The 21705-nt window shown below is 55.5% G+C and overlaps 8 protein-coding genes across 8 annotated transcripts; 6 read left to right on the forward strand and 2 right to left on the reverse strand.

The window, feature by feature from the left end:
- Positions 1-1505: 1505 nt before the first annotated feature.
- On the reverse strand, positions 1506-2751 carry VDAG_00947 (uracil-DNA glycosylase; the record flags this gene model as incomplete). The annotated part of the gene is made up of 2 exons (XM_009649833.1): positions 1506-2301; positions 2387-2751. 2 exons carry the CDS (start codon positions 2749-2751, stop codon positions 1506-1508), a joined length of 1161 nt encoding a protein of 386 aa, XP_009648128.1.
- Positions 2752-3483: 732 nt separating this feature from the next.
- VDAG_00948 (solute carrier family 25 member 40) lies at positions 3484-4884 on the reverse strand (the record flags this gene model as incomplete). Its single annotated transcript, XM_009649834.1, has 2 exons — positions 3484-4637; positions 4695-4884. 2 exons carry the CDS (start codon positions 4882-4884, stop codon positions 3484-3486), a joined length of 1344 nt encoding a protein of 447 aa, XP_009648129.1.
- An 806-nt stretch (positions 4885-5690) lies between these two features.
- On the forward strand, positions 5691-7313 carry VDAG_00949 (F-box protein pof7; the record flags this gene model as incomplete). Its single annotated transcript, XM_009649835.1, has 2 exons — positions 5691-6104; positions 6159-7313. 2 exons carry the CDS (start codon positions 5691-5693, stop codon positions 7311-7313), a joined length of 1569 nt encoding a protein of 522 aa, XP_009648130.1.
- A 4715-nt stretch (positions 7314-12028) lies between these two features.
- On the forward strand, positions 12029-13810 carry VDAG_00950 (choline-sulfatase; the record flags this gene model as incomplete). The annotated part of the gene is made up of 2 exons (XM_009649836.1): positions 12029-12703; positions 12758-13810. 2 exons carry the CDS (start codon positions 12029-12031, stop codon positions 13808-13810), a joined length of 1728 nt encoding a protein of 575 aa, XP_009648131.1.
- Positions 13811-14899: 1089 nt separating this feature from the next.
- On the forward strand, positions 14900-15777 carry VDAG_00951 (uncharacterized protein; the record flags this gene model as incomplete). The annotated part of the gene is made up of 2 exons (XM_009649837.1): positions 14900-15048; positions 15120-15777. 2 exons carry the CDS (start codon positions 14900-14902, stop codon positions 15775-15777), a joined length of 807 nt encoding a protein of 268 aa, XP_009648132.1.
- A 1250-nt stretch (positions 15778-17027) lies between these two features.
- On the forward strand, positions 17028-18068 carry VDAG_00952 (uncharacterized protein; the record flags this gene model as incomplete). The annotated part of the gene is made up of 1 exon (XM_009649838.1): positions 17028-18068. The coding sequence occupies one exon, from the start codon at positions 17028-17030 to the stop codon at positions 18066-18068; it is 1041 nt and encodes a 346-aa protein (XP_009648133.1).
- Positions 18069-18629: 561 nt separating this feature from the next.
- On the forward strand, positions 18630-19026 carry VDAG_00953 (uncharacterized protein; the record flags this gene model as incomplete). Its single annotated transcript, XM_009649839.1, has 2 exons — positions 18630-18646; positions 18702-19026. The coding sequence occupies 2 exons, from the start codon at positions 18630-18632 to the stop codon at positions 19024-19026; spliced, it is 342 nt and encodes a 113-aa protein (XP_009648134.1).
- A 973-nt stretch (positions 19027-19999) lies between these two features.
- Positions 20000-21415, forward strand: VDAG_00954 (uncharacterized protein; the record flags this gene model as incomplete). The annotated part of the gene is made up of 1 exon (XM_009649840.1): positions 20000-21415. The coding sequence occupies one exon, from the start codon at positions 20000-20002 to the stop codon at positions 21413-21415; it is 1416 nt and encodes a 471-aa protein (XP_009648135.1).
- Positions 21416-21705: the final 290 nt, after the last annotated feature.

Genomic DNA, 21705 nt, shown 5'->3' on the forward strand with positions numbered 1-21705 from the left:
AGGCAGGTACCTAGGTAGTGACAATTCACCACTGTGCCTCTTCCGGCTTAGCGTCTCGAGCATTTTCCATGCACACAACGCAACCTCATGCGCGTGGTCCTGCACCCCCACCATCACCACGCATCTTCAGCGACTGGCCCCGGCACATTCGCATCGGCTGCCGGCCAAAAGCCGTGCACAGCAGTTCAGCCGCGAGCCTATCCTGCGCCATCTTTGCCACAAGAAAAAAACAGGAGACGCCCTCTGTTGTCATGAGTGTTGCGATGCTTTGCTCGAGTCTCTCTGCCCCTGTCGGGCATTCGATGTACCTTTTGCGCCCAACTGCTTCTCTCGGCCGCCCGTCGAGCCGAATCCGGTGCCAATCCTGCCAGCATACCCTGCATGAGCTGGCCGCCTGCCAACGCATCCTGGACACCCAAGCTGAGATCCCTGGACCAACAGCTCATCATCCTCAATGGAAGAAGCCTTGTCTGCCAGGCCATTGGCTGCGCACCAGTCATGAGCTGGCAGGTGGCAGTGCCATCGCTACCTGGCTTGCCTGGAAACGACGTTCCATGACCGCGATTGACGGCGTGCCTCTGACGCCTCTGTCCTCTACCTCTTGTGGAGAGGATGGAGAAGGGGAGGGGAAAAATCAGATTCCCCTCACCGCTTTGGATCCTCTCTCTGTGATCAGGGTTGGCATCTGACTTTTCGAGGAAACAAAGGTCCTGCGTCGAAAGCCGTTTCGGTCGCTGATCATAGATGCCCCATTACTGCACACCCGTGGTAACCTCAACACAAAGGGCTGGCCCCTCACTCCGACCTTGGGTACCCCAGTGGCCTGAAATAATGCGCTTGTGGTCCCAGGCTTTCTTCTGCCAATCATTCCGCCCGCGCCGCCGGATGCAGGATGAAGTCGAAACAGCGTCTGCAGACAGACATACTTTCTGCTCCCCAGAACACTAATTGTTCGTGATTTCCCTTCATCTGCCTAGACCCTCTCCGTGATGCACTGGCTATCGCTGCTACCCACGTCACATGGGTCTCCAATTTTTTTTTCCCTTTGTACGGGCTGACCCACGCGCATGTGCTCCGTGCTACTTATAGGTCAGGCATCGTTCGACATGGCAGGGTGTTGATTTTTAGACCTTGACGCGATCAGTGGCCTGTGAGTCCGAATCATACGACGGTGTCGAGATTGGCGAGACCGTCAGGACTCTGTGCGTTGGGCGATACGCCAGCACGTGTCCGTTTCGGTCGAGGTCAGGTTTGATCTGCCATTGTCGAGGCGGGCTATCCTTATCAGCCCTGACCATTCGACTACCATGGCGACGGTAAACCATACGAATAGATACTCTTCATATCGTCTGTGATACGTAATTCGAGAACACCCTTGTATTTTGTGTAAATCAGTCACGATTCGTCACATGTAATAGATTCCAGGGTAAAAAACGCCGACCCGCTCATAATGACATGTATGTGCCTAGACTTGCAACGGCCTAGGCCGTTGACTCCGTCGTGCCCTACTCCTTGGGCTCAACCCCGGTGACATCTCCGTTCGTGCCATCAGCCTTGGCCTCATTCTTCAGCTGAGTCTGCGCCTTGGCTTCGGCCTCAGCAAGAGCCTGCGCCATGGCCTCCTCCTCAGCCTCGTCCGCCTCCTCGCCATCGTCCTCCTCCGTCGCCTTCGTCTTCGCCTCCTCCATAACGGGCGTCTCGGCAGGCTTCACAGCGACCGCCTTCTTCGCGGCAGCGCTCAGCGTGCTGCCGCCGCCGCCGAGATCCCAGTCAATCTCGGCCTCGTCGCCGTACCTCTGGACGAGCCACTCGTTCGACTTTTTAAAGTGCCCGCAGTCGAAGAAGCCGCGCGACGCGCTCAGCGGGCTCGGGTGCACGCTCTTCAGCACGAGGTGCCTCTTCTGGTCGACCTTGAGCACCCTCTTGCCGGCGGGCGTGCCCCAGGCCAGGAAGACGACGCCGCGCGTGCGCCGGGCGGCGACGAGGTCGATGACGCGCTGCGTGAAGCGCTCCCAGCCGCGGTTCGAGTGGCTGTTGGCCTCGTGCGCGCGCACCGTTAGACACGTGTTGAGCAGCAGCACGCCGCGGTCCGCCCACGGCGTCAGCAGGCCCGCCTTGTTGGGCGGCGGCGTGAAGGTCGGGTAGTCGCGCTTCAGGGCTATGTACATGTTCTTGAGGGACGGGGGCGCCGGCGTCGGGGCCCGGACGGAGAAGGCGAGGCCGTGGGCCTGGTTGATGTTGTGGTAGGGGTCCTGGCCGAGGATGACGACCTTGACCTGGTTGAACGGGCAGTGGCGGGACCTGTTTTTCCCACTTCGTTAGCTTGACCGTGTCTCGACCTGTGGCTGGATAGACATTAAGGGGGAAGAAGGTGAACGTGGCGTACCATGAGTAGACGTCTTCCTTGGGCGGAAACCACTTGCGTCCCATCTCCGTCTCGCGGTTGAGGAACCGCTTGAGGTCGAGAAACTCCTTGCTCGTCACCTCGTCCTTGAGCAAACCCAGCCAGCTCTCGTGCAGCGTCTCAATCTCGAGCTTCAGCAGGTCCTTCTGCTCGGGCGTCAGACCGGCGACCCATTTCGCCTTGTCGAACTTTGCTGCCGGTGCCTCGGGAGCGGCTGCGGCTTTGGCGGCGCCGGGGACGGGTTTAGGGGCGCCGAAAAAGGAGGTGATGTTGCCGTTCTGCTTCGGCTTCTTGGCGTCTGAGGCGGCAGGCGTGTCGCCGGCCTTGCGCTTGAGTGTGCTCGTCATCGTGAGGAACCGAACTTGGGACAAGGTGCTGCGAGGCTTGGATGATCGTCTGGGACGCAAAAGAGGATTTCGAACCCGACGTTGTGGGCGAGCGTGGGGACGGAGGTGGAGGAGAAAAGAGGAGCTCGTACGGGGGCGTAGACGATCAATTTTGAAGCCGGCGAGCATGCACGTTGACCAATTGATTCGAAGTCCGGCAGTTAATAGACAAGGTTCGTGTTCGTGAAGAGTGGGAGCGAGCCAGGCAGCAGAGGTGCAGTTGGCGGATGGTCAAACAGTGTGGAAATGGGAGGCGGAATTCACCTGTCAGCTCGAACCTTGTCGTTCGATTCGGTCCAGGTTCAGTGTCTGGAGTCGAGGCGCGTCTGCACGACGCTAAGGCCCTTTAGTGAACGTCATGGATCGCGTCGACGCGTCTGGCGGTTAAGTGGTGCAGCCTGCCACTTCGCCTCGATTGATCCCAACAGCTTCTGGGTCCACCACTGCCATTAAACAAACCCACTCATGATGCGTAGATGGATGGTCTTCAAAAACAAGTAGTCATGTGTTGTTTGTACAAGAATTATTTTGTCTAGCAGGTATACCAGGTCAGGCTTCACGCCCAAGCCCTCCCCCTAAATCCACAAGTGAGAGAATCCCTCCCCAACGCCATACAATGCATCAAGCGCGCACGCTCGCCCGTCCGCTTCCCCCCTTCCTCGCTCAGAACGTGTTTTTCTCTTCTCCGTTGTGCTACTTTCCTTCGAGCTCATCTCGCGATGCGGCATTCGCGCCCCTGAAGACCTTTTTGCCAATCTCGTAGCTGCTGATCATGATGGCACACGCCGGTGCAATCTTCAGCGTCCGCGGTATCCAGCCCTTAAACAGGCCCGGCACGCCCTCCGTCTTGAAAATATGCCAAAGGAGCCGTGTCATGCTGCCCTCTTCCGGGACGGCCGCCTTGGAGGCACCGTTCTTAGCTGCCGAACTGCCGTCGCGATAGACCTGCGTGCGCGTCTTGCCGACATCAAAGGGCATCGTCACGATCGAGGCCGCAGCGCCTGAGACGGCGCCGGCGATGAAACTGTCGACAAAAGTGTCCGTGTGGTTCTCACGGCTCTGCGAGCGGCGCCGCGTGCGTGTTCGGCTGCCCCTGGCCTCGAGAGACCGCCCTCGCTTCGTCTCGCGCATGTCTGTGAGACGGCCACGAATCGTCTCGTAGCCCCACCAGTAAAGTCCAGAGAAGGGCATGTCGCGCCAGAGGGTCAGACTGAGGCCTCTCCACAGCGACCGGTAGCCGCTGACCTGCACCATCTCCTGGACCGACTTGAACGTGTTGGTGAGATGGCTCGTCGTCGACGAACCAGCGGACGCCTGCAGTCGCGTGCGAAAGAGCTCGATCGGTCCGACAGCCGTGCCGGCCAGGGCGCGGGCGGCAGAACCGGCAACGAGAGGAGCCGAGTCGTCTCCGAGGCGCTGCGCGAGGGGGCTCTTGGGGTTGAAGCGCAGCCAGTCGTAGCCGGTAAAGTAGATGATGTTAGCGGGGACCGCCATGACCAGCGTCGGCGAGAGGCCCCTCCAGAGGCTGGTGAATCCCTCGTGGCGCGCAATCTTGCGCATGCCGTCGAGGGTCGAACTAAAGGTTTTCCGTTCCGCCTCCTCGGCAGCGCATTCGGCGGCTGTGAGCACGGCGCCGCCGGCGGCGGGCTTTTGCGGCATGGCGAGGCAGAACTCGGCGTTGTTGTTCATGAAAAAGACTTCTCGGCAGCACGCGGCAACACCGAGGTTGGCGGATGGTATGGGGTTTAGGTGGGTGGTCGTCAGGGCGAGTTTGGAGAAATCGATCGGTGCGCGCGCCGACACTGGCTGCGACTGCCATCGGACTCGGACAACGTCGAGAGGGGTGACTGCATTCCGTCAGATGATGCACGACATACAGAAGGGGGGAAAAGATGTTCACATACCGAGCAGAGATGTCAGGAGACTGCCAGACATTGCCGACAGCATCTTCTGGGTTGCCGTGATATCATCGTCGCCTCTCGCTGCGCCCTTGTCGCCCTTGTCGGAGATCACCTCGGCCATGGCCACTGAGCCATCGTGGCCCATCCTCTCAGTAAAATGGTGGCCATCTGTGGCCTGCAGAGTCGGACTCATGGCCAAGAGCCTCGCATGTTCGGGTGGCGATGGCAAAATGGATGCGCGCAATCGGGGCAAGGGCGTGGTATAGTCGTCGGTCGAGTGGATGCTGGCGAGTGTTGCTGATAGCGCAAAAGGCGAGCCGCAGAAATGGAGTATCAGATAAAGTTATAGGATATTCACCGATGAGATAAGCTGCTGTTGAATGGCGATGGCGATGGTGTCGTTGGAATGATCTAGGTGTTGAGGAGAGTAGGGTGGCGCGTCATTGACTCAACTTGCTGCGACGTCGCTCTAGGGGTTCCCCCCCCTAAATTTTTGAGCCGGCGATATGGGATAGAGCGGGCCACATCGGCGGATTGAAAGGTCCAGGCCGATCTCTTGGGCCGAGCTTAGACGCTGGGGTGATGTCACGACGTCCGGTTCCTTCTAATTGGGTGGACATGTGGGTGGGTCCGTGATAAGCACAGTCGGAACGATAAGAGCCCGCGCCTTCCAATTCCCGGCCTGAACCCTTGGCTCTTGTAGTTCACCGAAGCCAACTGTCAGTCACGCCGTTGACTCGATCGGTGATGCAACGGCCTAGACGCACCTCATCCATCCCCTCTATTCGTCACCACAACTCAGACCCTAGGTTCGACAACTCTACCGCCTTTTGACTTAAGACTGTCTCCCGCATTCCTCATTTCACGCATCAAAAATTTGATAGAGCCTTGTTCCATTAGACTTGAGTCATTTCACCTCATCGGATCAGAACTAGAACCCTGATGGCACTCTCATAGAAGTACCTTACATTACTAATCCGCCGTCTCTCTTCCCCTACGATGGAAGGCGATGCCAAGCCCGAGCTTGACTCCGAGCTCGAATTCTTCCGACGTCAGTGGAAGTCTGAACTGCGGTCGAAGAAACCAGAGTCATCAAGTCAGCTAAAAGATTCACGCAAGGCCAAGGCTACCGCATCCGTCCCCAAACCACCTCATCGGTCAGACCCGTCATCGTCAACTTCACCCTCGCATGTTCGCCACAAGTCACAGCAAGATGAAGATAACGACTACGTCAGGCCACCCGTTTTTGATGGCCCCGACGGGCCTTCAATATTGTCAGATGAGATGGTGAAGTCCGATGCCTTGGAGAAGCCAGGACCCATATCGGCCCTCGACCATTTCGAAGAGGCTGCGAAGAAGGAAGCCATTGGCAACCTCGGCGAAAGCCTTAAGCTTTACCGGAAGGCATTCCGTGTAGGTGTGGCCTGACCGATCAACAAGGACCAGCAAAACTGACTTGGCACCTAGATGGATGACCGTGTAGACTTGCAGTATAGAAAGAAGCACTTTCCAGCATCAGCTGTCAAGGCAGCCGCCCCATCGACCAAGCCAGCAGACATCGGCGCTGCCGCCCCTGCACACAACGCCAAGACTGAAAGCCAACCGCAGACTTTCAAGGATCTCGTCGCGAGCTTCTCCGGCCTATCAATTGAGCCCGCAGGGCCACCGGTCGAAGGCGACCCAGCACCACCTTGCCCCATCGCGGATGTGCCGCAGGAAATTCTTAGCCACATCCTCACCGACGTGGCCATTGACGACGTCGGCGACTTTGCACGTCTCTCACGGGTCTGCAAGCGCTTCGCCTACATGGTCGCCAACGAGAACCAGATCTGGCGCCGCGTCTGCCTCGGCCGCGAGACGGGCTTCGCAGGCATGCACTACGACTGGCAGACCGGCATCCAGTGGGAGCCCCTGGACGAGGATGACGAGATTAGCAACGACGGCACCGTCACCACGGCAGCCGCGCTCGCACGCCGCCGCGAGGCCGATAAGCTTGCGGCCACGATGGCTCTCTTCCCGGCCTACGCCTCTTCGTGGCAGCACATGTTCCGGCACCGCCCGCGCGTGCGCTTCAACGGGTGCTATATCAGCACGGTCAACTACATCCGCGCCGGTCAGGCGTCGGCGAACGCCGTTACGTGGGGCAGTCCCGTACACATTATCACGTACTACCGCTACCTGCGCTTCTTTCGCGACGGCACCGTCATCAGCCTCCTCACAACATCAGAACCCGGCGACGTCGTGCACCACCTGACGAAGGAGGCGCTGGCCTTGCATCAGGGCGGCGCGGTGGCGCATCTGCCCTCCATCGTCATGGTGGATGGACTGCGAGGTCGATGGCGGCTGACATCGGCAGACGACGAGGCCGAGGCCGAGCCACCGGTTTCGGCAAAGGACGCAGAGGCCGGCCTGGTCATTGAGACGGAGGGTGTGATCGATAAGTACACATATCGCATGGACCTGTCGGTTCGCAGCGCGGGCAAGGGCGCGCGCAACACCAAGGTGGTGTGGAAGGGTTTCTACAGCCACAACAAGCTCACAGATGACTGGGCCGAATTTGGGCTGAAGAACGATAAAGCCTTCTTCTTCAGCCGCGTGAGGGGCTACCGCGCTGGCGCGTGAGAGCTGGCAACAGCGGTTCTCCATCTTTTGTCACATGCGTGTGTGTGTGTGCCCCTGCCTGCGGCCCACGATCGGAAATCCGGGGATATCCTGGGGTTGCTGCGGGGTTCCACAACTTGCATTTAGAAGTACGTAACATAGACTCCGGGTTGGGCAGGAGGCGACATCAAGTATACAACTGCGACGGCTGACGCACAACGTGTTGAGAGACCTGGGCGTCTTTCCGTAGTGTGGTCTCTTATCGACCAGTCTGCGGCCGCAATGCTGGCTAGTGCATCAACAGAAAGTGTGCTGGTGACCACGCAATGACTCAAAGGTGGGCTGCGCCTTGGTGACATGACACGTGGATAGACATGCAGCAAGTCGAGTATATACAACTAGGCATCGCCGCGCGTGTTGCACTCTGCATAGATGCTGGCGGTGAATTGAACTCGCATAACAGTATAAGGTGTGCCGGCCCAAGCTTCGCCCAGCCGAGACCGGATGTTGGTGATGGATGAGGTGTGTAGGAGGCAAAATGGCATGCTCCCACCGAGCCTGATCATGGTGGCCATCGTCGATCCATGCCTGCGTATTCGCTTGCCCGCTTGCCTCTGATGCTCGCGGGCGCACTGGGTTCTGACTGCGTATCTCGTGTGGAAAGTTTCGGTCTCCGAGGTCGTCGCAGGCCGAAGCCAGCTCAGGCTATATATGATCTGGCCACAACAGGGTGAGACTCCGGGAGGATCGGAATGAAGCCATTCAAGACGCCGATGATGTGATCGCGAGTCTAGTCAGAGTATGACGACCACATTCCTCACCTTGCTGGCGTCGGTGTGGATAAGGCAGTGTCAGACTCAGCAGCACGGCAGGCGGGATGGGGCTGCTGTGTACGGGGGAGGTTTGGGCGGAGTGGAATAAGCGCGAGGCGGTCGATTGCGTGACCGGCGCCATCCCCACAACCGGTCGAGGTTGATGTGCGGGGAGGCGTTTCGTTGGTTTGAGGCTAATCGGAGCCGGGAGCTCAGGGGTGATCACGACATCTTGGGACGGGATGAGTTGCCCGGGCGGTCAGACGATCGTATGCCTCTGTCGGGGGTTTTTCATCGTCGACGGGCGCCTCAATCTGCGATGATCCTGGGAAGGTGGGGTGATTGTTGGGATGGGAATACTTCGATTCTGACATGTTGGAATGCCTAATCTGGATTGCCTAATCAGTATTTGCCTTTGCAAGATGAAATGTCATGGGGCCTCATCGACAAGCAGTTGATTGCATTGTGCACCGATGGGTAAATGAATAACACTTCCATGTTGAAGCCGTAAAGATGGATCGTGGCAGGTGGTGGGTCATCGCGCCCCTTCATGCCTGACCTCAGCCTCCCGTCACTCAACGAAAAAAGAGCCCCTCTTCCAGCCCAGCTGGGGTTGTTTCCTCCTCGAAATACAAAGGAAGGCAGGGTGTGCCCGCATATGCAAGTGGCGGAAAGACACGAGACCCTTATGCAAGCGTCGAGGATGAGAGAGGCCACTAAGGCAGGTGCAACCAGGCGAGGTCTCGCGGACCAGTGTGCCGCTCGTTTGGTGCATATCAGGCGCCTGGGGATGGGCCTGTATTGTCGAGTCGTGGCCAGAGAGTGGCCAGAGACACAGGCTCTCGTGGATGCACACCGCCCCTGCGATCGTCCCAGCTCGGTAGGCAAATAGACGAAGAAGGTATTTCGAAGGCAGTTCGTGTGGTGGCAGAAGCCATCAAACCTCGGGACTCGACTGCCCAGGATGGAAGGCGACTGGTATCAGTGGATCGCCAATGCGCCGCTAAGACCCACCACCCCCCAACCGCCCACCCCCCCAACCGCCCACCCAAATTAACCATTTTCACTACCCAAAACGCGCTCTCAGAATAATAGGTTTCTTACGATATCTTTTCTAATTTTAATAATATAGCTTAGCTAACTATACTATTAGATTCAGAATAAAGAGATATATTAAAGATAACGTTTTAAATGCTCTAGCTTTAATTAAGCGAGGTATAGCTAGGCGTAAAGCTATGCGCGACTGGAATGTACTTATGTTAACGCTTCGAGGAAGGCTTAGCGGTATTATAGAGCGCTTAATTGCTCGGGAAGATACCTAAAGGCTCTCGAGGGCTTAGGAAGATTATCTCGCCCATTAGATCGTAGAATAGGGCGCTCTAGTCTTCGCCCCCTTATATAATTAAGTACGTAATTTCGTTTAACGGATCTTATTAGTATAAGGCGATATATCGCCCCTCGGAACGTACTAGATAAGCGCTTTTCTTAAGCGGAATCCCTCTATTAAGACCTTAATAAGTAAGAGGATCGAAAGGAATCGCTTTAAAGGAGTTATAGCTTAAATATTTAAGGATTTCTTCGCTATTCTCGCCCGCCCTAACTTTAAGGCTATTCCCTTAGCCCTAAGATAGAATATAGATAAGATAGGAATTATAGAGGGTATAAGTATTAATAGCCTTATTCTTAATAGCTCTAAGAAGCGTAAAATCTATATTTAAACGGCTAAATTATATATATAGACTATTATTATTAAGTATATATCTATAGAAAGCGAAGCCCTCCTTCCCTTTATTATTTTTAGAAGTAAAACGGTTTAATAATAATAGTTTCTAGAGCCCCTCGATAGCTTTAAGGGCTAGAGATTTATAGCTATAGCGAATAGATAGACGAATAACGCTATGGGCCCCGAATAGCTTAAGAATATCTTTATTCCGTTTATATAAATAAAAGCCGATAAACTATAATCTCCTCGCCTCTTTATAATAGATAGCTATAAGAGCTACGTTTTAGATAAGTTTCTATAAACCTATTATTAAATAAATATCTTCCTTCTTTTACTTTTTATTTATTCTAGCTATATTATATAGCCTCTTAACTTCTCGATATTTAGCCCTTTAAAGGTAGCTTATCGTAAATTTCTTAAAGCTATAGTTTATCTTCTCGATAGCTCGTTAATTAATAAACGTAATTTCCTCTATTATTATTAGAAAGCTCGAAGAGACGCTATTATAAAGAGTAATATATATAATAAATAGCGTATAATAAGCTTATAGCCTATAAATCTATAATAGCTACTTTTAAGCTCTTAAATAATAAACGAGGGCTATCTAAAGACCCTAAAAACGCCTTAGAAGGCTCGTAGCTATACCGACTTTACTATAATAACGCTAAAGAGCTTAAGCGATCTCCGGAAAGGCTATTTTTTACTATCTCGTAAGCGTATAACGCCTAGGTTAATAGTACGGGCTATATATCGTTTATTCTTAAAAGCTAGGAAGTATATTAATTTAAAGGATATCGAATTAGTAAAAGTAAGTACTTAGATCGTTTTATTAAATACTTAATTAGAAGCGTATAAGCCCTATAAGAAGCTTAAGGTAGCGTTAAATCTAAATAAGTAGTTTATTAATATTAAGGCTATTTAGGCGGCTTAAACTCGAGTAAAATAAATCGTAATACCTTCTACGATAGCTTTAAAGGATTAGGAAGCTGAATTCGAGTTATAGTACTTAGAATTCTTATTAATTTAAGCCTATTATAGCGAGCAATTGAACTTATCTGTTATTTTATGCTGCTCGTTTCTCGTTAATTTGGGTGGGCGGTTGGGGGGTGGTGGGTCTTATAGGGGGGCTCCCAGTGTCCTGTTCAGTGACTTGGCTTTTCCGACTCGTCGGAGGACCCTTGCAGGGGCAACGCACGTCCGGGCAGCTTTGCGAATACGTCCAGGCAGCACTGGGTGCTTCTCCTTCATGGATAGAAGCATAACCAGCCCAATGTCGCCATTGGATCCAGCGAGAACGCCATCTCAGTGTGCCACGCCCCTCGGACCGACCAACCCCATGCGACGAATGCTGCGTTCTTGTTGCTGAACGGTATCCAGGGATGGATGGAGGGTCCCAAGGCCCGGAAAGACAGCAAGGTCAACCGTGCATACAGTTGCGCCATGGACACCTCGACAGTTGCAAGTGCCCAGCCCGAGCCTCCGCCACTCTGCCAGCAATCAAAGGACTTGGTCGCCCTCCTCCTCCCTCTCTATGCATTTGTCAACGCAGATGTCTGGGAGATGGAGGGATGGTCATCTATTTTCTTTTTTCGTCCGACGATGCCCGCTTGCACTCATGTACTCCCCCGTTGTCGTTGCATATCCTCCATTCTCCTCCGCCTCGCCCACATGCTCCCCTCCCATTATGCTTGATGCCGCCAGTCACCCTGCCTGGCCCCCTCCCCTTCCCATCCGTCCACTTTCTGTTCCCCTCTGATGTGCTGGTTTTAAAAGAGAAGTCTGCTCCCTGCCTTCCCGCTCCGTTGACCGTTATACTCTTTCCCTCTCTCTCATCCATATCCCAACGCCTGATCCTCCAGACTACGACGTAAGACTACCCAGTCGTGTGTCTCTCGTACTTCTAATCTCCCTCTGAAATCTTAACTCGGACCCCGGATCAGCCACACACATCTCCCTCACCCCTGCCTTGCCTTAGACCGCATCCAACCACGGCAATACTTTGACACCCTCAAAAAGTCTTGCCTTGCCATTTAATTTCAACCCAATCGCACTCACACGCACGCGAGCACACAAACAACACACCTACACAAACACACGTCTCACCCACCTGAGCGTACCGGCTCAGCTGTCCTCACTTCGCTCCTGTCCTTCAACGATATCTCCCCCCCCCTCGTTGAAGTCGGGTGCTCTTTCCAACCAAGATGGCTCCCGATCTCAACTCCCTCCCATCCTCGCCCATGGCTTCGGCCACAAGGCCAGAGAGGCCCGTTGGTGGTGGCCCTGGCGGTCCTGGTGGCCCTGGCAGCTCGGCGAAGAGGCCCAACATTCTCTACATCATGGCTGATCAGTTGGCCGCCCCCCAACTGAAGATGTACAACCCAGAGTCTCAGATCAAGACGCCCAATCTTGATGGTCTTGCTGCCAAGTCTGTCCAGTTTGACTCTGCGTACTGCCCGTCACCTCTCTGCGCTCCTTCGCGCATGAGCATGATCACTGGTCTCCTGCCCATGGGCATCGGCGCCTACGACAATGCTAGCCAGATCTCCAGTGACATTCCCACATATGCCCACTACCTCCGTCTCCAGGGCTATCACACGGCCCTCGCCGGCAAGATGCATTTCATCGGCGACCAGCTTCACGGCTACGAGACTCGTCTGACGAGCGACATCTACCCTGGTGATTTTGGCTGGGCTGTCAACTGGGACGAGCCCGACACGCGTCTGGAATGGTACCACAACGCGAGCTCGATTCTGCAGGCAGGCACGTGCATTCGCAGCAACCAGCTGGACTATGACGAAGAGGTCATGTACAAGTCGACGCAATTCCTCTACGAGCACACTCGTCAGGGTCCTGACGCCCGGCCCTTCTCGCTCACTGTAAGTCATTTCTACCCCCTGGATCACATGGCTCATTTCACTCACACCATGCAGGTCTCTCTGACCCACCCTCATGACCCGTACACTATTGAGGAAAAGTACTGGGACATGTACGAGGGCGTCGACATTGCTCTGCCCAAAGTCCGCATTCCCAACGAGGAGCAGGACGCCCACAGCAAGCGCCTCCTGAAGGTCTGCGATCTTTGGGACCAGGACTTCACCGATGACCAGATCAAGCGCGCCAAGCGTGCCTACTTTGGCGCCGTCAGCTATGTCGATGACTGCGTTGGCCGCCTCCTACAGGTGCTCAAGCAGTGCCGCCTCGACGACAACACCATTGTTGTCTTTAGCGGCGACCACGGTGACATGCTGGGCGAGCGCAACCTTTGGTACAAGATGAGCTACTTTGAGTCGTCTGTGCGCGTACCGCTGTTCATCCACCACCCCCACCAGTTCCAGCCCCACCGCGTTTCTCAGAACGTGTCGACCCTGGACATCCTGCCCACCATGTGCGACTTTGTTGGTGTCAAGCCGTACAAGGACCTTCCCATGGACGGAATCTCGCTCTTCCCTCACCTCGAGGGCAAGGAGGGCCACGATACCGCTTTCGCCGAATACACGGGTGAGGGTACTATTAGCCCGCTCATGATGATTCGTCGCGGCGACTGGAAGTACATCACCTGCCCAACAGATGGCGTGCAGCTCTTCAACCTCAAGCACGACCCTCTCGAGCTCCGCGATCTTTCCAAGCTCACGAAGAAGGGCGCCCAGAGCGAGCACGAGAAGGAAGCCCTCGAGGTCCTCGAGGCCTTTGACGCCGAGGCGGCAGCGCGCTGGGACTTTGATGCCATCACCAAGCAGGTCGTGCTCTCGCAGCGCAAGCGCCGCCTTGTGTGGTCTGCGCTTCTCAAGGGCACCTTCACCAGCTGGGATCACAACCCCAACGACGACGGCAGGCTCAAGTACATCCGGTCCCAGATTCCCCTGGACGAGCTCGAGCGCCGCGCGCGCTATCCACCCGTGGACACTCATGGCAAGGAGATTGCGCAGGCGACTACCGCGTCTGGCAGGGTTGTCATCGACCAGGCCGGTTCGAAGGGACAGTAATCTGATGCTCTCCGTTCTTCGTTGCTTTCTGTAACCTTTTCACCTGGAACTTTCCGCTTCACGATTACACGACTTCGGATACGTCCATTGCTGCATTTCAAAATAGCGAGGGGGGTATTGATACTTGATGGTAAAATGCTCCTTGCTTAGGCCTCTGAAAATGAATTTGGCCTGGTCTGTTGCTCATTTTGGAGATTTTATAGTCTCTTGGGGATCGGGAGGTCTCGATAGTTTTGCTGCATGTTCTCATAGTTTCGGAGTTTAGCGGGTCAAGAAATTGAAAGACACTTCTAACAAACAATAGTCACGACATTAAGTAACTCGAATGTGACTCTTTGAAAGTGGCACGTCGTGATGTTGCGACGCTGGCCATATATGACGTGTTGGCGGGGGTTCCTTTGCGGCGCCGTGAAGAGGCGGGGTTTACAAGTTTCAGTCATGTATTGAAATACACTCAGTACAAGAATGTCTGAACGAGAAGCCCAATCACTGGCCCCCAGAGCTTTGGGACGACGTTGGCGACGGGGGCAGAGCCGCACTTTTTGAGGGGATCATGGGGAATCCGTACATCATAGCGTTACCTGTTGCAGCTTCATAGCCGGGCAGGGCGTTTGATCTCACCAGTGATACTTGATGGCCGCCCACCCCTTCCCCTGCCGCTTCTGGGGGGGGCAGTGGGGGTTCACGACTTGGTCGTGCCTTCAGGGCACTGTGGTAGCGGCAGCTGCGGGGCTGCTGCCTGTCCCAGACCCACCTCACTCGGGTTGTACCTTTGGCATGTACCTGAGGTAGCCGTGCGCTGATGGAAGCAACGCCGGACACTGAAGCTCGGATGCGACTGCCAGCAACTTCAGAACCTCAAGCAAGCATTTAGAGAGCATCTCCACCACAAAGCTTCCTCTAGCACAAACACAAGACCACAGCCACCATTTCGCCCAAGAATACCCTCCCGATTGCTTCGTCCAGTAGTCGTCAGTTCCCGAGCACTTCACCAGATTGAAATCTGCCACCGATCTATTTAGCGATTCTGTCTACATCCGCATCACCTCGCTCTGCGGCCGGCAGCTCGCCGTGACATAACCCCCCACCATGGCCTACCGTCAGCAGACCAATGCCCTCGGCCTCTCCGACGACGAGACGAAAGCCCTGGAACAGACCCGTCAGCGCCTCTACCAACTCACCAACAGCATACAAAGCTTCAAGGCCGACGTCGCCAAGAGCAACCCCCTCCCCCCGCAGTACGCACCCCTTTCCTCGGCAGCACGCTTGCTTCCCCGACGCTGCGCGCACCGATGCTGACAGGCTCTAGATCCTCGCTACAGGCCCAGTACCAGATCCTGCTCCGAAACCTCCAGTCCCTTCTCGACATTGTGAACGAGAATGCCGTCCCCTTCGCCCACACCTCGGTCCACCCAGCCGTCAACTTTCCCGGCCGCACGCAGGAGAATATCCTGCTGACCCTCCTCCGCAAGAAGCGTGAGCCGGACGTGGAGGAGCGCGTCGAGCGCGGCCTCGAAACGGCGCGGGATGTACGCGCCGCTGTGGCGGCGGACGGCAAGGACGGCATCACGCGGCTCGAGGAGGTGTGGAAGGAGCTGCGAGCCTGGACACAGGAACGCGTGGCGCAGTACGTTATTGAGGAGGCGGGCGACGTCTACACGCGCGAGGAGCGCGAGGGCGGCATCGAGAACGTGCGCAGCGGTCTCAAGAGGCCGTTGGAGGAGCCCGATGAGAGCGACGACGAAGACGGCGACGACGACGAAAACGAGGAAGAGGACGTCGTTATGGGCGACGGGGCGCAGTCGGGGGCGCCGCAGCCGGGCAAGGTGGCCGGGCCAGAACCTGAGGTGTTCTTCTGGTTCTCGGCCAGGGGAGACTTTGACCTGCCGCGCAACGTCGAGTTTGAGAAGGATGCTGCCAAGAGAGCGAGGTTGGCCGTGGCCGGGGGGCCGCCGAGGATAAGCTAGGCGCGAGGCTTGTGAGCTGCGAGCTGCGAGCTGCCTGCGATGCTTGGGGGGAGATATGATACCCAGCTACTCTGTCAACTGAGTAGCGTTCCGGTCGAGCGTGAGCTAGCATTTTGGATGGGTGCCCTGGGTGCATGATCTAAGTTCAACGGTGTTTTCGAAGAATCGCCATGATTCTTGACCGGCAGACTTTTATCGCACCCCGGGCAGTCATCACGATGATGCACAAGCACCACGTCTACAGATCATTGCGGTTGCATCACGGCACTAAAAGTAAAAGCCCCTGCATCTGAACAGGGTCCAGGCCCAGCCATGCACAACCGTCGTTTCCATCTGCCTACTTCAAGACGCGGGTTCGTCGCCAGGAAAGGTCCGGTGCTTCAAGGCCAGCGCTTTACAGTTTGGCTCACCTCAGCTTATCAGCTTCCCCACTCCCTTCCGGCTTGGCTGGTCACCCGGCCGTCGAGATTCAACTACAACAAAGCCAAATGTCAGTAGAGGCATCCTTGATCGACCTCCTGGGAACTGGTCCATCTTCATACCAAGTCTTCACCGGAGTCCTGTCGACGACAATCCTGCTCATTACATTCGTTCGATACGACGCGTGTCACCTTAAGGTATCTCAACCGTCGTGCAACGGAAATCCCAATCCCCTCCGTCTTGCACAGCATCTTCTAGCCCTAAAGTCAAAATCCGACCAGCTGGTCCAATGTCGCAGGTTGTAAAACGCCAAAAGGGCAGCTCGCACCCAGCCAGCCAACCGAAGATGCATGTTCGTCGCCCCTCTTCAGCCAAGCTGTCAGCTTACGCTGGGCCCCTTAGCTTGGGCCGACTACCCTTTTTGGACAAAACTCCCCAAAGTCTTTTGAAGCAGATTGGGGGTGATGTTCAAGTGTCCAATTGGGTTCACTCTTCCGTCGGCGTGAGACGCTGATCAGATGCTGTCAGCCGCAGCTCGTCAGCACAATGTCGGGGGGAAGGTAAGGCGCTGTGAGATCATGGGATCTTCTTGCATGTACAATATCAGGCTTTGCCCTGCTGCTGCCGTTCTTCAGAGTCTGTTTACTCTCTTGCTTCTTCAGGAACTCTACTGTCTTGTTGCGTCTTGTTCTCCCCTGTTTCTGACAGTATTGCCGTCACTTTGTCGTCGTCTGAAAACACACTCAACACTTGATCGCCTTGGAAGATCCCCTGATCGCTCTGGTCGAATCTTGGCTCAGCAACAGACTGGTGCAGATACCTCGCTCGGCATGAGTGTTACAACCACAATCGAGGTGCCCGTGGTCACCACGAAGACGACCCCGCTGGGACACAATGCTGCAGGTCAGGTGGACCTGTCTTGTTTCTGCTTCAATATTGACCCAAGGTTATTGATCGATACGCCTCCGGCTCCAAAAGCCTGCCTAAAGCGTGAGCCTCCCGTGTTCCGCCTGATGGATCTGCCCCTCGAAATCAGACTTCAGATCTTCCAATGGACCTGCCTCATGCACCCACTACGCTACGCACAACTGGCACCTTGGTATCCGACGCCCAGCTACACGACTTACCCCCAGGAGCTCCTCAGATCCGAAATTGACCAGGCAAACGACGTTCCAGCCAAGACAGATCTCGACGGCAGGAGGCTCCTCTCTCCGCACCGCCTCGTCTGCAGCATGCCCACGGCCCTACTGCGCTGCAGCCGGCAGATCTACGCCGAGACGCACCTCGTGCCGTTCCAGGAGAACGAGTTTGTCTTCGTCAACTGGTTCTCCTCCGGCCTCTGGGCCGCCCGCGCCTTTACCCGGCCCCTCCAGCCCTGGCAGCGCGGTGCCATGCGGCAGGTCCGCCTCGAGGTGCTGGGCCGCGACTTCTCCGGCGCCGGCCTCAAGGAGTGGACGGCTCTGTGCGACGGCTGGGCCGACGGCCTGCGCGGCTTGCGGCTCAAGATTCTGGTCGGCGGCGGACCCGTCGAGCCTGCGGTCGCGTCGACGCGGCTGAACGGCGAGAGCGCGGAGCTGCAGATAGCCGACGTCTTTCGCGACCCGGAGCCGAGGCCGGCGTGGATCGAGGAGGGGCTGCGGCGGCTGCGGGGCCTGCGGGCCTTGGAGGTTGAGCTGTCAACGCTGGATTGGGATAACGACCGGAAGCGCGCGTGGTGTGCTTCGCTGGGGCGGATGCTCAATGCCGAGAGGGAGAAGACGGGACTTGGGCCGGTCAGTGTTGCGTGTGTCAGGAGGCTTTCGGCGCCGAGGAAACCGGCTGTTGCAAAGGAGGTCGCGAGAGAGGTCGTTGTGCCGAAGGAGTCTGGTTGAAGGGGGTGCGGGCGCTGCCGTGGCATGTTGATGATGCGACGTCTGCATTGTATGAGTACCTTGGGTACGTCGTCAATGAGAGAACTTTTTCAGGGGCAGCAGGTTTCCCTTTTGATGTGCTCTTTGTTTGAAATTTGCTATGGACGAACAATCACTGCGAGGCGTGAGATTTCCCCAAACAAAAGGTGCTGACTAGGCCAGGGTATTTAAACCGTGGCATTCACGTCGTGAAGAAAAACTGAACTTCACTGATGCCGAGACGCGTTCCAGGTCCACCCTGGCGGGTGAATATCGCGACATGTAATCTTCACTGACAACAAGCTTCTATGGTCAACACTATATATACCCCTAGGCGCCAGCATCGGTTCTATTAATCTCACTTCGGCAACACACCCTGCTGTTGCTTGCTATCTGCCATCCTGTTATCAGACTTCGCTTCGCACTGCTGCCCAGATCTATTCCGTTCTCCTCGCGACCTTCAGGTCTATCGTTCCTGCTTAGTGCAAAGGAATACTCAAAACCCTTGTGTCAAACCTTTGAGTCATTTCAGTCAACATAAACATGGCCATGTCTATCTTGTAGGTTCAGCCATCTTGAAAGCCTGTCAGTTTTGTTGTGCTAACCAGAAGAAAGAGCGATCATCATTCTCCTCCTCAACTGGATTATCTCGGTCGGGGCCTACCTCTCGATGACGAACATCTTGATTCCCTCGGTGCTGGAGGCTTCCCTGCGTCTTATACAGCGCACCTACTGGCCAATCGTTCGCGCCTTTGCTTTGGCCGTCGGGTTCCTGTTTTCGTGCACCCTTCGGCTGATACTCTTCTTCACCATTGACATTCACACTGCTGTCCGCGAATATCGACGTCGCCGCAGCAGGCTCGCGAGGAGTCCACGTCACAAGACCAGAAACCTCAAGAGCGTCGATCTCCGTGATACTGAGGCGGTCACTGAGTACTAGGAGCTCAATGCCCCTCAGTTTCCAGAGCTTGACGCGGAGGCGTGTGGTGCTGATAGGGAGGTGGGTTTGGTTACGGCCAAAAAGTACAAGTCGTATCGTCTTGTGCAACAACTCAAGCTGGGACCACGGCAGCGCCAGACTATGGTTTCTCACAGGAGGAACACTTCTTGCTAGGCGATCAGGGTCTTGGCGGATGGGATGGTATACCGCGTGTTTTGGGAGTTACTGGGCGTTTAGGTGCGTCATTGAGCCTGGGAGATTAATCAGCTACCACCTTAACATATCACCTTTGGCCCTCGATCCCTATGTTGAGTCTGAATTCAAATGGCTATGGTTTTCTATTGTCTTCGATCCACTGAGTCTTCGATACGTTGAGCCCCATAAAGCAAACATCCGCTGATGGGTGACCATGTTGCCAATAGCGGCCACAGTGCTCTCTGTTGAGTATCCGCCACCTCTGAACGTCATGAGACTTCCGCCAGCTATCATCGCATTGGCGAAAGAGTGGACAGAACTTAGTCTTCAGGCAAGATATTTCTTTGCCGGATACTTGATGATAGGACCATGTCACGTACGTGCTGATGCAGTTAGCCGCCGTCGGCTGCATCTGTCGCACGAAGACCGGCGCGCTGGACAGTACCACGGCAGCCGTAGGCTCCTTGCATGAGATGAAATGAAGTCACGGCATAGAAGGAGTACAGGGTGGGGGCCCAGAACCGTCAGGTACGACTGGTGACAGATCCAGACCCATCGTCACTGCCGCGGTTTGCCAAATACCTATACAAGGCACCTCCTCGATGGCGTGATCCAGTATCATGATCTTTGTTCGACCTCCAAATTCGACCCTCGATTGAGGGATGTGCTCCCGAACGAATTCACCTTCAGCACACCAGCACTGACGAGCGTGTGAAGAGCAACCCGAGAACGACCAGCACCAGCTGCTTCATCAACAAACCAACAGACACGCAATCCAATGCTGCTCAGAGCTAGGCGGCTCATAGGCCGCCTCCTGGTTTTCCTGCCCAGCTTTCTCCTGTTCGAACGGGCCCATACCGACCACCCCTCTCCTCGCCTCCATGCCACCTCCTACCTCGATGGCCTTCGGGGGCTGGCCTCCCTGATTGTCGCCGTTTGTCACTACACAGAAGATAACCACGATTACTTTGTCCCCTCTTGGGGACTCAATGAGAAGACTTCCTCCATATTGCAATTGCCATTCATCCGCGTCATCTACTCTGGCCGACCCATGGTCCATATCTTCTTCATCATCTCGGGCATCGTCCTATCTCAAAAGCCAATCCAAGCCATTTACGCCCATGACATTGAGCGATGCCAGTCGATCCTAGCATCATCAGCCTTTCGGCGCCCGATTCGCCTCTTTGGCCCCTGTATTGTGTCGACTTTCCTGGTGCTCGTCTTGAGCTACGCTGGCTACCTCTATCACCCACTGCCGACCCTCTCCGAGCAATTTGAAGACTGGGGAGCCGCTCTTCTTCACGGCATCACCTGGCCGTGGTCGTGGGATTTTGACCTGGCGCCGGCCTATGACATCCACCTCTGGACAGTTCCCATTGAATTCATCCATTCCATGATGCTGTTCATGGTGGTGCTGGTTCTCTCGCCCATGCGTCGGATGATCCGACTTTCTGGCTTGCTGTTCATCATGCTCTACTGTCTGGCATGTGGAAGATGGGCCGCTTTCGAGTTTCTCGGCGGATGTCTGATCACCGAGATACAATTCTGGCAAGCAGCACGACAACCCAACCTGTCGAAAGCAACCGAGTTTGTCCCAATTCCAAGACCCAGTATCTCTTCCTACGTCATGACGACGATCCATGTCGCGCTCGTCCTGTTTTGGTGGTTCATTGCTGGGTGGCCCAACGAGAATGCTGCTCGCACGCCAGGTATCATGTTCTTTGTCGACAGAACGCCCGAGCCCTTTGCTTCTGTGGAGGTTGACGAGCGACGTCCGCAGAAATTCTGGTTCTGTCTGTCAGCCTTGGGTTTGATCTGGACCATTTCGCAGGCCAGGGTGCTGCAGAAACTCTTGGAGGGGGCGTTGGCCCAGCATCTGGGCCGCATGAGCTACGCGCTATACATTGTTCACGGGCCAGTCCTCAATATGATGCAGCGCGGGGTCATGGGACACGTCGGTGCTCTGGCTGAGGGGACGACCGAGAGGGACGATTTCGTACCGGGGGTCACAGCAACAGGCATCAAGGGGCTGATTGGGACGGAGTCGCCATCACAGCAGATACTGGCGTGGATACTAGGGTTGGTAGTGATGGGTCCGATTGTGGCGTGGGCGGCAGATGTCTTCTGGCAGGCTGTTGATCTTCCCATTATGGAGGCAGCCCGACGGATCGAGGGGTGGTGTTCCGAGAAGTGAAGCTGGGCCACTCTAGAGGCGAACATGGGCCAGAACAAAATGGACCAAGGCATCAATGGGAACGAACAAGATTTCTCAACACGAAAGTACTTTTGATTCAATACGCTGCACTTTTAAACGCCCTCGTCATCTCATATCGTCTCGGCCAGCTCGAAACCCTGGCTTGTTCAGCGTCACATGGCAGGCCAGAACGACTCCTCAGCCAGCAAAACCTCCCGCCACTGGCCCAGGGCGCGCTCCAAGAGCTGGTCCCGCACAGCAGCACCATGTCAGCGCACCTGCTCAGCGAC

This window comes from Verticillium dahliae, genomic scaffold (assembly GCF_000150675.1).
Source record: "Verticillium dahliae VdLs.17 supercont1.2 genomic scaffold, whole genome shotgun sequence".
In the NCBI taxonomy this organism is placed as follows: domain Eukaryota; kingdom Fungi; phylum Ascomycota; class Sordariomycetes; order Glomerellales; family Plectosphaerellaceae; genus Verticillium; species Verticillium dahliae.